A 15,604-nucleotide genomic window follows, 5' to 3' on the forward strand; every position below is an offset into this window, starting at 1 on the left:
TGGGCCTGGGCACTGTCCTTCAGCTCTTCAGCTCAAGGCGAGCGCTCTACCACTTGAGCTACAGCGCCACTTCCGGTTTTCTGGTGGTTTACTGGAGATAGGAGTCTCACGGTCTCTCCTGCCGGGGCTGGCTTTGAACCGTGATCCTCAGATCTCAGCCTCCTGAATAGCTAGGATTACAGGCGTGAGCCACCAGCGCCCGGCTCCTCATAGATATTTTAACAATGCCTCTATATTATACTTTAGAAGATAGACACCATATTCCATATATTTTTAAAAACAACCCCATATTACTAAATTATTTTCATTTAGATATATATTTTGCAGGTACACAAATTAATGTGAGTGAATATGTTACATACTTTAATAAAAGTATAATTTTACACTTATATGATACAGAGCTTTTTAACTATAATCGTGAAACTTAATTATGGGTGTATTTATACAATGCTGACTTTGGTTTTTTTAAAATTACATTCCTCTGAACAAGTACTGATTTATTAACCAAATTTCAAGATCATTTTGAAAGTTAGACCTGTTATTCAGGACAACTTGTTGTTATATAGTATTGAAAGAAAATAAGCAATTTAAAAATGAATTAACATGCATGTTTCTATACATTATGAAATATTTGAAAATAAATGTGTTTATTTAAAATTGTTCTTTTTACCTTGCATTGTATAGACCTTGAAAAGTGGCCTGACAATGGTTGGGAAAGTGGTGACTCAGCTGACAGGCACACTGCCCTCAGGTGTGACAGAAGAGGATGTTACCATCCACAGTAACTCAAGACGGAGTCCTTTGGTTCCGGGCATCATTACAGTTATTGACACTGAAACCGTTAGAGAAGGCCAGGTAAGAACTTTGGAGCATGAAGATTGTACTACTTGTAGATTGTGCTCAGATCAAGAATAGATGAGACTTAAGGAGATTAATAGTTTAGAATTTTAGAAACTCTGAATATTTCAGGTTTTATTTTGAAAATGAAAGTAACAAGCCTGTTATTATTTTATTGTTTTGTTTTTAATTTTAACTTATGGTGATATTAGGAGAAGCCTGTTTTTGTTTTTTTCCTTCTGATACTGGTGTTTGAACTCAGGCTTTACATAGTGGCACCCCTTTTTTTGCTCACAACTAGTTTCTGTCACTATCTCTAGTCATCTTTTTCTGGTTAATTGGAGATTCAAAAATTTGTCTACCTGAACTGCTTCAAATCTTGATCTCAGTCTTCTGAAGAGATAAGAGTAGGGCAATAGCCACTGGTGTCCAGCATATTTCTTTTAAAATATAAAAAATAATACATGAAAATTTAAAATAACATGAAAATAGAAATAACTTGTTTTAAAATCCTGTTTCTTCAGACAATGTGTGTGTGTGTGCGTGTGTGTGTATGTACACACGTGTGTGCGCGAACGCCAGTGTGCAAGCCATGGGGTGTTGTCCCTGAACTTTGTGCTCCAGACTCCCTCTACCACTAGAGCCACAGCCTCACTTCTGGCTCCATTGGTAGTTAGTCTCACAGACTTTTCTGCCTGGTCTTAAACTTGAATCCTCAGATTTTAGCCTCCTGAGTAGCTAGTATTATAGACTTTAGCCACTGGTTCTCAGCAGTAGTATGTCTGTCTGTATTTATTCAGTTGTGGGACTTGAACTCAGGTTGTCCCTGAGCCTCTTTGTGCTCATCAATAGCGTTCTTTTTTATTGGGGGGGGGGGTTCGGTCGTGGAGCCTGAGCTCTGGGCCTGGGCACTGTCCCTCAGCTCTTCAGCTCAGGGCTAGGGCTCTACCACTTGAGCCACAGCGCCACTTCCAGCTTTTTTCTTTCTGCTTATGTGGTGCTGGGGAATCGAACCCAGGGCCTCATGCATGCAAGGCAAGCGCTCTACCACTGAGCAACATTCCCAGCCCTCAACTCTAGCGTTCTGTCACTTGAGCCACAGTGGCACTTAGGGTTTTCAGGCAGTTCATTGGAGGTAAGCATCTCACAAGGACTTTTTTTTTCCATTTTTTAATTTTATTTTATTGTAAAGATGCTGTACAAAGGGGTTATGGTTACATGAGTAAGGCAATGAGTACATGTTTTTTATATGATCCATAATTAATTTTATAAATAGAGTTTTTTTTACATTCAGTAGTTTCCTTCTCAGAAAATAAAGGCTTTTCTTATTTTTTTTTTAAATTTTTATTGTAAAGATACTATACAGAGGGTTACAGTTACACAAGCAATGTAATGAGTACACTTCCTATTGTGCATGTTACCCCCTCCATTGTTTTCCCTTTACCAACCCTTCCCTCCCTACCTTCCCCGAGGTTCTTTTTTTTTTTTTTAAATTGTGATTAAGTGATTACATAATTTCCCAAATTTCACAGTATTGTGGAATAATGATGCTCATTTAAAGTCACAAGTTCATTCTTACTTTCCTGGAGCAAATTGTCTATCACAGTCTATAACATATAACGGTGCACACATATACACCATACATGTGATCAGCAGCATGGGGATATTTAGTAGTGGTTCAACCAGATGAGTGGGAGTTCTTTGTTTCTTAAGTCCTGTTAGTTTTGTCGTATCACCTAAAATTTGGAATTAGCATCCACTTATTAGGGAGACCATGTACCTTTTGTCTCTTTGCTCTTGGCTTACCCGCTCAACATGATTCCTTCTAGCTCCATCCATTTCCCTGCAAATGCCATTATTTTGTCATTTCTAATGGCTGCATAATATTCCATTGTGTATAGATACCACAAATTTTGGATCCATTCATCTGTCGTGGGGCATCTGGGTTGTTTCCATATCCTAGCTATTGTGAACAGTGCTGCAATAAACATGGAGGTGTACGTGTCCTTGTACATTGGTTCCTCACAGGGACTTTTCTGACCAGGCTGGCTTTGAACTGCGATCTTCAGATCTCAGCCTACTGAATAGCTAGGATTATAGGCATCAGCCATTTTGAAGGGGTAATTATAAACATAGGAAGTATTTTGTCCTTCTTCATCTTATTGATAAGATAGTTCTGGCAAGAAGTCCCCATTTCTCCCTTCCCTGTGCACTCAAACTTTATTTTCTTTTGTATCATAGTTTTCCCTTTCCAAACATATTTCTGAAATGTGTGTTTTTATCTTAATAGTTTATAATCATTTTTATAACTAACTTTCATCTCAAATCAATTTCTAGAATAGGATAGTAGAAGGTTTATGAAATGTATTTTTCACGTAAAATTCATATCTGTTTTCAGACAAAATGCCTAAAAAGTATGTGAGTCTTTAAAGTATTAACCTTTAATATTGCATGTTCTTTTAAGAGAGGCTGTTCCCACTATATATGGGCCAACATCTTGATGAAATATTACATTTGGCAGCTACTCATATGTTGTTTCCTGTAGTAAGATCAAATGGCACTTAAAGCAAAAGTGGAGTTTGCCACAATTAAAAAAATCTTTGAAATTCTGGGTTATTAAATATGGATGATATATTTTATTTAAAATGTAAGTAACAATACAATTTTCTTCCTCTTCCATCATAACTTTGTGGTTAACCAAATACATTATAGGCTTGAATTGTTTTTGTTTAATGAAGTGCTAGCAAATTTTCAGTGGACTATAATGCCTTTTTCTCTCTGTATATGTGCGTGTGTGTGTTACCTGATGCAGATACACACATACAGATGTTCTCTTTTAAAAGTGCAATTAAATATATAAAGCTTTGTTATTTTTAGTGTTATAAAATTTTTCCATTTTCCTTTACGAATGTTAATTCATCTACAAGGCCACCCACATTTATTAGGTAATAACAGCTCTCCTCAACATTGTCTAGGACCATAAATGTGTTGAAGATCTAACATTTGTTGACAGATTTGTGGTCAAATGAAAGTAGAAAATGTCATCTGAATATTTTTTTAATTAAATTGAGGTGCAACTTGTATACTTATAGTAAATATAGGGACCTGAAAATTCAACATTCGGGATTATGTTATATTATGTTACATTATGCCTTAATTTTTCTCTTCACAATTTTCATTTCCTTTTTATGAATTAAAAACTGAAGGAGGGCTGGGAAGGTGGCTCAGTGGTAGAGTGCTTGCCTTGTATGCATGAGGCACTGGGTTTCATTCCTCAGCAACACATAAGCAGAAAAAGCCAGAAGTGGTGTTGTGGCTCAAGTGGTAGAGCACTAGCCTTGAGCTGAAGAGCTGAGGGCTGTCCCAGGCCCAGAGTTCAGGCCCCAAGACCAGCAAAAAACAAAACAAAACAACCCCCCCCCAAAAAAAAACGTAAAGTAATTCAATTTTTGGGCTAAAATACTTTAAGTTGTATAGTACCTGCCTAGCAAACTCAAGATTCCAAGTGAAAACCCTAGCATATTAAAAAAAAAAAAAAAAAAAGCAAAGCCCAGGGCTGGGAAGGTGGCTCAGTGGTAGAGTGCTTGCTTTGCATTCATGAGGCCCTGGGTTCGATTCCTCAGCACCACATAAGAAAAAAGCCGGAAGTGGCGCTGTGGCTCAAGTGGTAGAGCGCTAGCTTTGAGCTGAAGAGCTGAGGGACAGTGCCCAGGCCCAGAGTTCAGGCCCAACGACCGGGGCCCCCCCTCCCCCCCAAAAAAAGCCCAAACAAAAAATAAAATTCCTAAAATAATGGCAGAAAAATAATGAAATCTTGGTCTGAAATGTGGCTCAGTGGTGATAGCACAGGTAGCCTAGGTTTGATACCCAAAATCAGGAAATAATGGGAAAGGGGCTGGGAATGTGGCTCAGTGGTAGAGCGCTTGCCTTGCATGCCTGAGGCCCTGGGTTCAATTCCTTATGGAAAAAGAAAAAAGCCGGAAGTGGTGCTGTGGCTCAAGTGGTAGAGCGCTAGCATTGAGCTGAAGAGCTGAGAGACAGCGCCCAGGCCCAGAGTTCAGGCCCCACGAGTGGAACCCTCCCCCCCCCCCCCCCCCCCCAAAAAAAAAAGAAATAATGGGAAAGGGAAGTTAGGGAAGGAGGAAGAAAAGGAGGAAAGAAAGAAGCCAGTTTGTTGAGTTTGTAATTCCCAATTGCTACTCAGGAGGATTCCTTGAGCTCAAGGAAGCATAATATGACCAAGAATCTGTGGAAACAAAGGAATGTTTGCTCTCTTTTATAGACACAGATTATAGATGTGAAGTTGCGACACATTTGTATTTTTGTGATATATAGAAAGGTAACATTTGAATTTCTACGTTAAAAGGCAAATTTTTCAAATGCTCAACATGAAGAATCTTTTCTTGACGCCTGTTAGCTATGTGGGAAATATGGGTTCTAAGATCATAGTCTGAAGCTGGCCTAGAGAGAAAGACCATATCTGAAAAATGAAGCAAAAACAGCTAGGTTAAGCTCTTGCCTAAAAAGTAGTGATCATGAGTTCAGAATTCCAGTATTTCCCCTTGAAAAATACGTGACAAAAAGCAATTGAAGTTTTATTTTTTTCTGGGACCCATAATATCGCACCTATGCCATGATTTGAAGTAGATTTCTTTCAGTATATCCAAAAGAATTGTCCTATCAAAGCCAAAAAATTTAAGCATTACAAATACTTTTTGCCTTTTTTTCTGAATCTGTTTTGGTTGTTATTTTTTTGTTTTTTGTTTGGGCATCTTTTCTGCAGTTAATCATTCAGTTGGACTGCAGGCAAAGATTATATTAAAGGCTATAGTAGTCATAGTAAATTTATCAGGTTTACCCTATTCCATTTGTGTTTAATCATAGCTGAAATATTTTCATTTTTCATATGTATCTCAGAAGCTACAGATAACATTACATTATCTTTGCTATTTAAATCCACTAGACTGCTATAAAGGTATTTTCATGTTAATTGTGGATTGTGCTTCTATGTTACATCTGGTTTGCCCAATCTTTGAGTTGCTGTATTGGTTGCTTTGATTTTATGGTGATGGGATCATTGTGTGGTAACTGCATTAAAGAGGAATGGATTTAATTGACTTTGTGTCCATTTTCATCTGTTACTTTCATGTTTTATTTAAAAGCATTTCTTGACTAAGTTAAGTGCTTTGATTTGCCTTTTACACATTTATGCAATTGAAGGTAGCAATGTGGCAAAATCTATAATAGAAATAAAATACCCCAGAATGATACCAAAATTCAGAGCTTTATCTTGACATGTGAACAAATATTATTTTAATGATTCCTGAAGTGTTTTGTTCTTATGATGAAGGCTCATCTGCCTTGTACCAATTAAATGCTTTCTGTTGTTTAATATTGTCAAGTTCTTAATAAAAGAGGCTCATTCTGCTTAGATAAGTGTTGAGCAATAGAGGCCTTCAATAGAGGCCTTCTCTAAGTATCTGGATATTTCAATTTATGGGTTTTATAAATAGAAGAAACAAAGAAACTGTGTAATATTTTGAGGTCTTGCTATAAATTAAAACATTCTTTTTATCTGGTGCCTTCTTACTTTAATCCTGTCATAGAATTGAAGTAGTCAATGCTAATTGATATAAATAGGGTTTAGGGTTACTATATATGAAAGAAATAGGACTTTTTTGTGTTTTGTGTAATGGCCTTCAACTTAGGCCAGTGTACTCTTCCTTAGCTTTTTCACTTAAGTTGGTACTCTACCACTTGAACCACATCTAGCTTTTTCGTGGTTAATTAGAGATAAGAGTCTCATAGACTTTCCTGCCTGGGCTGACTACAAATCATAATTTTCTGATCCCAGATCTCTTGAGTAGCTAAGATTATAGGTGTAAGTCAGCAACAGATGCCTGTGTAGAAATGTGAATTTTGGGGGGTGGGGTGGGATAGGGTGATTGTGGGGCTTGAACTCAAGACCTAGGTGCTGTCCCTGAGCTCTTTTGCTCATGGCTAGTGGCTCTATCACTTTGAGCACAACCCTACTTCCAGTTATTACTTTATATTTACAGTTATAATAACCTTCCAATATGGTCAAAACATGTTATAGGTTGAGAAGAATTGAGCAGTAGCTGGTATAGTTTTCATGCTATTGGTGAGAAAATACTAACCTCCTTTTTTCCTTTACTTAAGGTGCTTGTGAGCGAAGACTCTGACAGCAATGGCATTGTGGCCCACTTCCCTGCCCATGAGAAGCCAGTGTGCTGTATGGCTTTTAATACAAGTGGTAAGTTCTTTTGACATTTATCTCATGCATTTTCCAATCAAGTATTTTGGAAATTGAGAACATCTAATGTGGAATGTGACTCATCTTCATTATTAGTATGTTTATAAGAAATGTTAAGCTATTTCTAATGGGCCAGACCTGTAATCTCAGCATTTGGGCTTGCTGAGGCAGAAGGATCTTGGTTTGAAGGCCAGCAGGACTACATATTAAGACTCTGCTATCAAAAACAACCCCTGCTCCCAAAAAAGTAATGCTAATGATGCTCATTGATTAATGAATCAATTTACAGATCAATTTTGATATATCTGTTTTTACTGTTTTACTGTCAGTAAAATGATTATTGAACAGAAGCAGCAGGTAAACTGTGCTGTTTAGGTCCATTAATTTTTGTATTATAATAATGCCAGACTATTCATATTCCAACCTAGAATATTAATACTTGTGATTTTGTTGCAAGCTAACATTTTATTAGCTTATTTACTTACTTTGGTGATGAGCTGTTGTTCTGCTTGTATTTAAGGCCTTTGATGAGACCTATTATGGCAATACAAAACGATTCAAACATAAAAATTAACTAAAAAAAAAGCGGTGAATGCAGGATTCATCCACATACCATAATTTTAATTTACCAGGTGTGTGTGTGTGTGCACGCATGAGTGGAAAAGCATGTTTTCCTGAAACATTTGAATCCTACTAGATATACATGTCTAACCTTTATTCCAGTCCAATTAACCAAATATTTCCTTAAAATAGGGAATTTTTTCTACATAACTAATTTATATTTTCAATTAGAAAAGTCCCACTTTATATAAATTTCAATATCATTCATAACTTAATATTTTCCAAAATCAGTTTTGAAAAGTGTTCCGTAACTGTGTCTAACCAAGGTCTAGAGTCTGCCTAATAAGAGAGAACTCCTGAGCTGAAACCCCTAAGCCACCTAAGAAACCCAATCAAAGCAACAACAGTAACCGCAGGTTTATTTCAGGCTTACCCTTTACCTTGTGTATTTCTTTTAAAATTCTTTCTCTTTCTTCTTTCTGCTTCCATTTCCCAAGTTCTGGAATTAGGGGTGTGTAGCATAACACCTCACAGACTTACTAGTGTTTTGGGTTTTTTTTGTTTTGTTTTTACTTTTAAGCTGCACTAATATATCTGTGTTTACCATATTATCTTACTAAGAGACAAATCATATGAGACATTATATGAAGTTGTGTCCTTGTTTGTGAAATGATCTGTGATCACATGGTTAATATAGTGATCAGCAATTGTATATATGTTAGTGTTTTCTTGTGAAGATGGGTGAGTGTTCTAGGGAGTGTTATTTTGACAGCAGGTTTGAAATGTACAAATATAAACTTATGTTACAGAAGATTGTAGGCTGATGGCTTTTAAAAATTTGTCATGATTCCTGTAGTTTTTTTTTTTTTTGTTGTTGTTGTTTTGTGCCAGTCCTGGGGGTTGAACTCAGGGCCAGGGCATTGTCTCTGAGCTTCTGTGCTCAAAACTAACATTCTACTACGAGAGCTATAGCTCTTTATATAGCTTTTTTTTTGTAGTTGATTGGAGATAAAAATCTCCAATTACTCCTCCTGAGTGACTAGGATTACAGGGTTGAACCACTGGTAGCAGCTTTGCTTTTTAAGTACTAATATTCTGTTAAAATGTCCTTAATCAAGAGATAGTAATTCTTCTGTGTGTATTTGTGTGTGTGTGTGTGTGTGTGTGTGTGTATATATATATATATATATATATATATATATATATATATATATATATATATATATATTTTTTTTTTTTTTTTTTGTCTGTCTGGATCTTGAACTCTGGGCCTGGGAGCTATCACTCTGCTCTTCAGCTCAAGGCTAGCATTCTACCACTTGAGCCATACCACCACTTCTGGCCTTTTCTGTTTATGAGGAATAGAACCCAGGGCCTCATGCATGCAAGGCAAGCACTCTACCACTGAGCCACCTTCTGGCCTCCTTCTGTATATTCTTGTGGAAAGGATAAATAATTAATTCTTTATTTTTCATTAGTTATCAATTTTCTTAGTAAAACTTTCAGTTTTGTACAATTTTAAAAATTACATGTCTTTAAATGAAGAATAGACATGTTCTTCTTTTTCAGAGCTATCTAGCCTTTATAAATTTATAGTCTTTTCAGATTTTATCCATTTGATTTATGTACTAAGGAGTATGTTGTTTTTATATTATTTTTTAGAAATGAACATCTTTTTAGAATTGATTATAAAAAGTCTCATCTATTTTACTTACCTTTCATCTTTGTAAATCAGTAATGATAATGAGAGCATTCAGAATAATCTCCATTTTGGTCTTTGTAATTTTTTTATGGAGATATTTTTGTAGTGATTGGTGACCATGGGGATTGATTTAATTAGTAAAGACAAATACGTATTTTCTGAATTTTGTTGTTATGAAGAGAATTGAAGAAACACTTTGAAAGTATCATCTTTGCAGTCTCCCATTTAGGGTAAGCAATGTGACCCAATTAAATTCCATTCATCATGTCAGACTTCCTCTACATTAGTGTATATTTCATTTAAGCCCCATTGGAATACCATTAGTATTCCAAGTTACAATTTTTCCTGGTAGGACTTCATTTTATATAGAAAACATATAATGTAAAGATCATGGTTTCTCTGTCATTGCCAACTATCAGTTTTTATAAAAATGACTTCATTTTTAATGGTCATTTTATCATTTGTTTGATCTTTTTTGTTTGAACTTACACGATAAGACAAAAATAGCAACATTTATACATAATATTTCTGTGTCCAGAAAGCACTAGGTTTATAAAAGTATGGTATAATTTGTTTCCTGATAATGAAGTATTTCTTTCCTTTGTGAGTCTTTAGTTTCCTTAGGGATTAGATGTCATTTATCTTTATGTCATTTATTAGATGTCATTTACCAATAAGCTGTATGGTGCCTCACTGTAGTAAGAAACTTATCAAAACTTACTGAATGGATTGTTTTAAATCTGTTCCCAGCCATCCATGGCACTGTGGTAAGGTATGGTTTTTCCCACAGCGAAAATAAAAGTGTTAGGTCAATTAAATTCATATGTTTCCTTATTCTGTCCTCATTTTTCTGTCCATTTCTCATTGATGTTTCCTAGAGTTATTTTAGAATTTAGTTACTTTACTATATTGGGACACGTATTCATACCTGTTATTTAGCAACAAATCTACCTCTCCTCCCCCATTTTGTGGAGTGGTACTGCGGGTTGTCAGATCTCCAAGCTTGCTGTGAAGGCCCAAACCAGTTGAACCACACCTTTATCTCATGTCATTTTCCAAGTCCTCTCTTACAGAGATTAAACAGTGTTCGGGTTAAGTAGTATTAGACTAGTTTTTACTAGTTTGCAAACTTGTTCATTTAGAATCCAAAAAAACATACTTTTAAGCAGATAATTGTGTTTCTCTTTTTCAAGCTCATCTGCCTCAAGTCATTGCAGTTATATACTAAAATAATTTTATCTAATGGAGAGGCATATTTTTTAAAGAACAGGGTTAAAAAAATATCCTGGACAACAAAATTAAAGGAAAAAGGTAGACCCATTGTCACCTGCTAGGAAATGTTAAAAAAATCATGTAAAATAAACTTTATGGAATAATATTGCAACCTTAATTAAGGAGAAATTGTAGATTGGTTTACTTTGTATTGTGCATTTCTGTCTTCTGTGAGACCTATTCAGAAAGGAAATCAAGTGTCTCATTAAATAGAGTTGTGAAATTTCTAGGTCAGCAGCTGCATTCTGTTTGTTTTTTAATTTCTCATTCCCACACTTGTTTATTAGCTGTGATTCTGAGTCCAGAATGAAAACAAATATTTTAATGGTAGTATTTATGATTTGTTTACAAGCACCAGATTGGTCTCCTTGCTACGTCTTGGTAAATTCATTATGGGTGGTATATATCAGTTGTTTTCAATTATTTAGGTACAAAATGAACAATAATTTTGAGAACTTTTGTATTGAGACTATTTTTTGGAGCAGTTTTTGGTTTACAACAAAACTGAGTAACAAATACAGAGTTCCCATTGCACAATTCCCCTAGGAATGCACAATTTTCCTTACCACTGCTATTAAACAGTGGATGAACATGTTCCACATATCATTACCACTCATTGCCCACAGTTTCAATTTGGTCCACTCACGGTGTTGAACACTGTACATTGTTTTCACAAAATGCAGTACATATTTGCTATTGTAATATATTACTTTATAGTCCTAGTCCTAAATAATTTTCGTCAAATTTGAAACTTTAAAGCCCTTCTTTAAAAATTTTTTAACAAGTTAATTATGTATGCAGTACTACTTCATCATAATTACTACTCTAACATTTTCTTTTCTTCTCTCTCTCTCAAACTAGTCTGGTTTAATTTTCACATATAGAAATCATTATTTTGTTTGTATTTCCCTGCCTTCCTATTTGCCTGCCCCCTTTCCACAAATGCTTTCATTCTAGACAAGAATATTTCATTTTTAATAAATTTTTAATTGTGAAAATAATGTACAAAGGGGTTCTATCAAGCATTGTTAACCTCCTCCTTTGTTTTTCCCTTTTTAGACAAAAATATTTCTACTTCCTAATTCTCTTTTTTAGTTTTTCAAAGTGTCTGTTTTTTAAAAGGATTTCATTTTGGTGTTTCTATAACATACTTTAGTCAGATTATTTGTACATATACACATACATACATACATACATACATTGTGGCATGCAGTCTTCCCATCCCTCCTTCCTTTTCTTTTTCGCCAGTCCTGGGGCTTGAATTTAGGACCTAGTTGGGGTCCCTGAGAATTTTTGCTCAAATATAGTGCTCTTCAGCTTGAGACATAGCTCTGTTTCTGGCCTTTTGGTTGTTAACTGGAATGAAGAGTCTCATGGACTTTCCCACCTGGGCTGGCTTCAAACCTTGATCCTTACATCTAAGCCTCCTGAGTAGCTAGGATTGCAGATGTAAACCACCAGGGCCTGGCTGACTTGATGTCTTTAATTCAGTAAATAATTGGTCTGCTTCCCAGAGGTGTTACTTATGCCTGCTTAAGGGCTGAGAGCTGTGAAGTGTGACCTATCTACATTTTAAATTGTTACCTTCTCCTTGGGAGGGAAATTTTCATCCTTTAATAAGAGGAAAATGAATGTTGAGTCTCTAGTAAAGCAGTTTTAAACATGTACCTTGTGATGCTTGACTGCATCTTTAGCAGAATTAACATTCTTCTAGTTACTTAAATGCTTTATTTTGAAAGGTGATAGTAATTTGAGCTTAATATGTAAAGATATTTAAATTAGAATTAAAAAAATAAATGCAGATCTCATTGATCATAGCAAGACATCAGAAAAATACTTTGCCTTGATTTCTTTCTAACATCTGAAATGCCTCTCAATTTTACACAATAATTGATTTGAGATTCCTTTGTTTGACAGCTTCTGGTCTGTCACTGCTAATCACCAATACTGTAAAGCAAAACAGTTGAAAAACATATTGCTTTTTTTTTTTTTTTTTTTATGGGTCTGGTCATGGGCCTGAACTCTGGGCCTGGGCGCTGTCCCTCAGCTCTTCAGCTCAAGGCTAGCGCTCTACCACTTGAGTCACAATGCCACTTCCGGCTTTTTTCTTTTTGCTTATGTGGTGCTGAGGAATCGAACCAAGGGCCTCATGCATGCAAGGCAAGCGCTCTACTACTGAGCCACTTTCCCAACCCCTGCTTTTTATTTTTCTTATAAAGAATTGATTCCATTATAGGTTTGTATACTTTGTAGTCTCACCTGTGTGTATTTTATTCATTTCATGGATTCCTCTCTTTGTTCTTGTTCACTTTTGCACTGTAACTGTGTGAAAACTTGAGCTAGATATAGTAAGTATAGTGTCTATGGTTCACATACAATAATGTGCTAGTTTCTTTATTTCCTTTTTTTTTTCCTGGTTGGTTGTGGGGCTTGACCTCTGTACCTCGTCACTGTTCCTGAGATTTTTTGCTTAAGGCTAGAGCTGTGTCACTTTAGCCACAGCACCATTTCTTGTTTTCTGATTCTTAATTGTAAATAAGATACTTGTGAACTTTTCTGCCTGGGCTGGTTTCATACAACTATAATCAGATCTCAGCCACTGGTGCTGGGGCTGTCTTAATTTCTTTTAAAGCAAAAGAAGTATGTTTCACTTTAATGGAATGAAGTAATAAACTATAATGCATTTGTGAAATAATTTTTCTTGAGAGAGAGCATCCAAAGGGCAAAACTACGTAGGAGCTGTGTAAGTCCTAATTCAACTCTGGGTCCTAGATTTCCACCAATAAGTCAGCAATCCTGCCTCTGTCTCCCCTCCCCGCTGGCATTCCCATTTAATGGAACAAATGAGTATAGAATGAATCAATGAAAGATATGAAAACATACAAACATACATTGTAATATTGTATAGGAATGTGAAGCCAATATCTGTATCTGTAACTATAGCTATCTAGAATAGAGATAACAAAATACATAAATTTGTATGAATTCATTTTTGATTTTTTTCTTCTATGTGGGTCCAATCGTGGGGCTTGAAATCAGGGCCTAGGCACTGTCCCTAAGCTTTTACTTTTGCTCAAGACTAACACTTCACCAATGGAGCCACAGCTCCACATCTTGCTTATTTTGGTGCTTAATTGGAGATAGCCAGAATTTACCAGCCTGATCTGGCTTTGAGCCACATTCCTCAGTTCTCTGCCTCCTGAGTAGCTAGGATTACAGGCATGAGCCTGTAATGAAGAAAGATATATGTAGTTAAGCACACCCATGCAGAAAACAAGTTTTATTTAAACTTTTTGCTAGCAGTTGAGACTTATTAATTAACATAACTTAAATACTTGTCCCTTTGCCTTGGATATGTAATATCTGGCTTACCTCTACCTTGGGGCTTGTTTTCTTTACCATACATTAAGTATTTTGAGCATTACTCTCAAAATAGCCCAAAAAACATATGTTTCAACGGAAATTTATCACATAGGTTGGAACCTATTTGGTACAAGTATGGGGGAACCTAGGGTTGGTATCAGTAGAGGAGCTGAGGCAGAAATGGAAGAGCAGAGGAAAAGGTAAATGTCATAGGAGAGAGCCAGGTGCCAGTGGCTCGCGCCTATAATCCTAGTTACTCAGGAGGCTGAGACGTGAGGATCGTGGTTCAAAGGCAGCCTGGGCAGGAAAGTCCATGAGACTCTTAACTCAGAAAACCAGAAGTGGTGCTGTGGCTCAAGTGGTAGAACACTTGCCTTGAGCTGAAGAACTGAGGGACAGAGCTCAGGCCCAGAGTTTAAACCCGACAACAAAAAGTCATAGGAGAAACAAAATACCTCTTCTTAATTTGTCAGTTGTTTTTAGATGACTCTTCTTTACCCCACATATGGTATATACATATGCACACATATGAGGGAAGCTAGGAGGAGGGAACAGAATGAGAAGGAAACATGATAAAATATACAGAAAGTCCATTAGCTGCACTGGACATTAATGAAAGTGAAATAAGCAACTCAAAGGTAGTGATGTGAAGGAGGGAATGAGAGGGAGAGAGGGAACAGCTTACACTAAGCCAAAGGAAACAAATGTACATATCTCCTGATTTGGAAGAAATAGTTGTGTTGTTAAAGTTTGTATAGTTCACAAGCTTTATAGACCATGATAATGACAATTCACCTTGTGAAGGTTAAAATGTGTTTGTGACTTTAACTAATTATCACTATCCCACAATATTGTGAAATCTATGTAAAAGCTATTCTTTTCATTCCCTAGTGTTGATATCATGAAGAGTTGGATGAATTCTTCCATACACCTGAAGTCCAACAAGCTTTACATCTATAGAGCTAAAAAAGAGAAATCCATATATACTAATTCATTTGGTGAATTAATCATTGTAGTATGATCGAAATAATCAGAAACTAATGTGTATGAATGTAGGTATGTGCATATATGTATGTAGGTATGTATTTGTGTATGTGTACTGGGTTTTTTAAGCTTTTTTGTGGGGAGGGGTCTGGTCTCTACCACTGAGCCACCTTCCCAGCCCCTTTTTAAGCTTTCTTAATTTGTAAAAAGTAAGCAAACATGTCAGTTATACAAAGAATGCCTTCCATCCATATACCATTCTTTTTATACGTGTGTGTGTGTGTGTGTGTGTGTGTGTGTGTGTGTTTTGGTACTGTAGTTTGAACTCAGGGCCTCCCTAGCCAACTTAAGACTGTTGCTTTACTGCTTGAGTTCTGTTTTTTTTTTTTTTTAGTTTAAAACATTTTTTAAAGCATCTAAGGACTTAGGTAAAGTATTTCCTTCATAATCTGTCAACCAGATTTGTGTATTACTCTTTTTTTTAATTTAAATTTTATTTGTGAACATGCTGTACAGAGGAGTTACAATTACATGGGCAGGATAATGCGTATATTTCTTACCCTTCACATCCCTTCTCAGCCTCCCCCCTCCTCCCCAATCCTAATCCTCCT

At 36.1% G+C, this 15,604-nt stretch overlaps 1 protein-coding gene across 7 annotated transcripts in view; it reads left to right on the forward strand.

Moving 5' to 3' along the window:
* Positions 1-15,604, forward strand: part of Bcas3 (breast carcinoma amplified sequence 3) — a 521,107-nt gene that overhangs the window by 119,494 nt on the left and 386,009 nt on the right. For all 7 annotated transcript variants that reach the window (XM_013013399.1, XM_013013401.1, XM_013013396.1 and 4 more), the window contains exons 12-13: positions 685-855; positions 7,018-7,111. In XM_013013399.1, the coding sequence (XP_012868853.1) occupies positions 685-855; positions 7,018-7,111 (265 nt within the window). The remainder of the gene's footprint in view (positions 1-684; positions 856-7,017; positions 7,112-15,604) is intronic.

This window comes from Dipodomys ordii, unplaced genomic scaffold (genome assembly GCF_000151885.1).
Source record: "Dipodomys ordii isolate 6190 unplaced genomic scaffold, Dord_2.0 Scaffold19, whole genome shotgun sequence".
Taxonomy (NCBI): Eukaryota; Metazoa; Chordata; class Mammalia; order Rodentia; family Heteromyidae; genus Dipodomys; species Dipodomys ordii.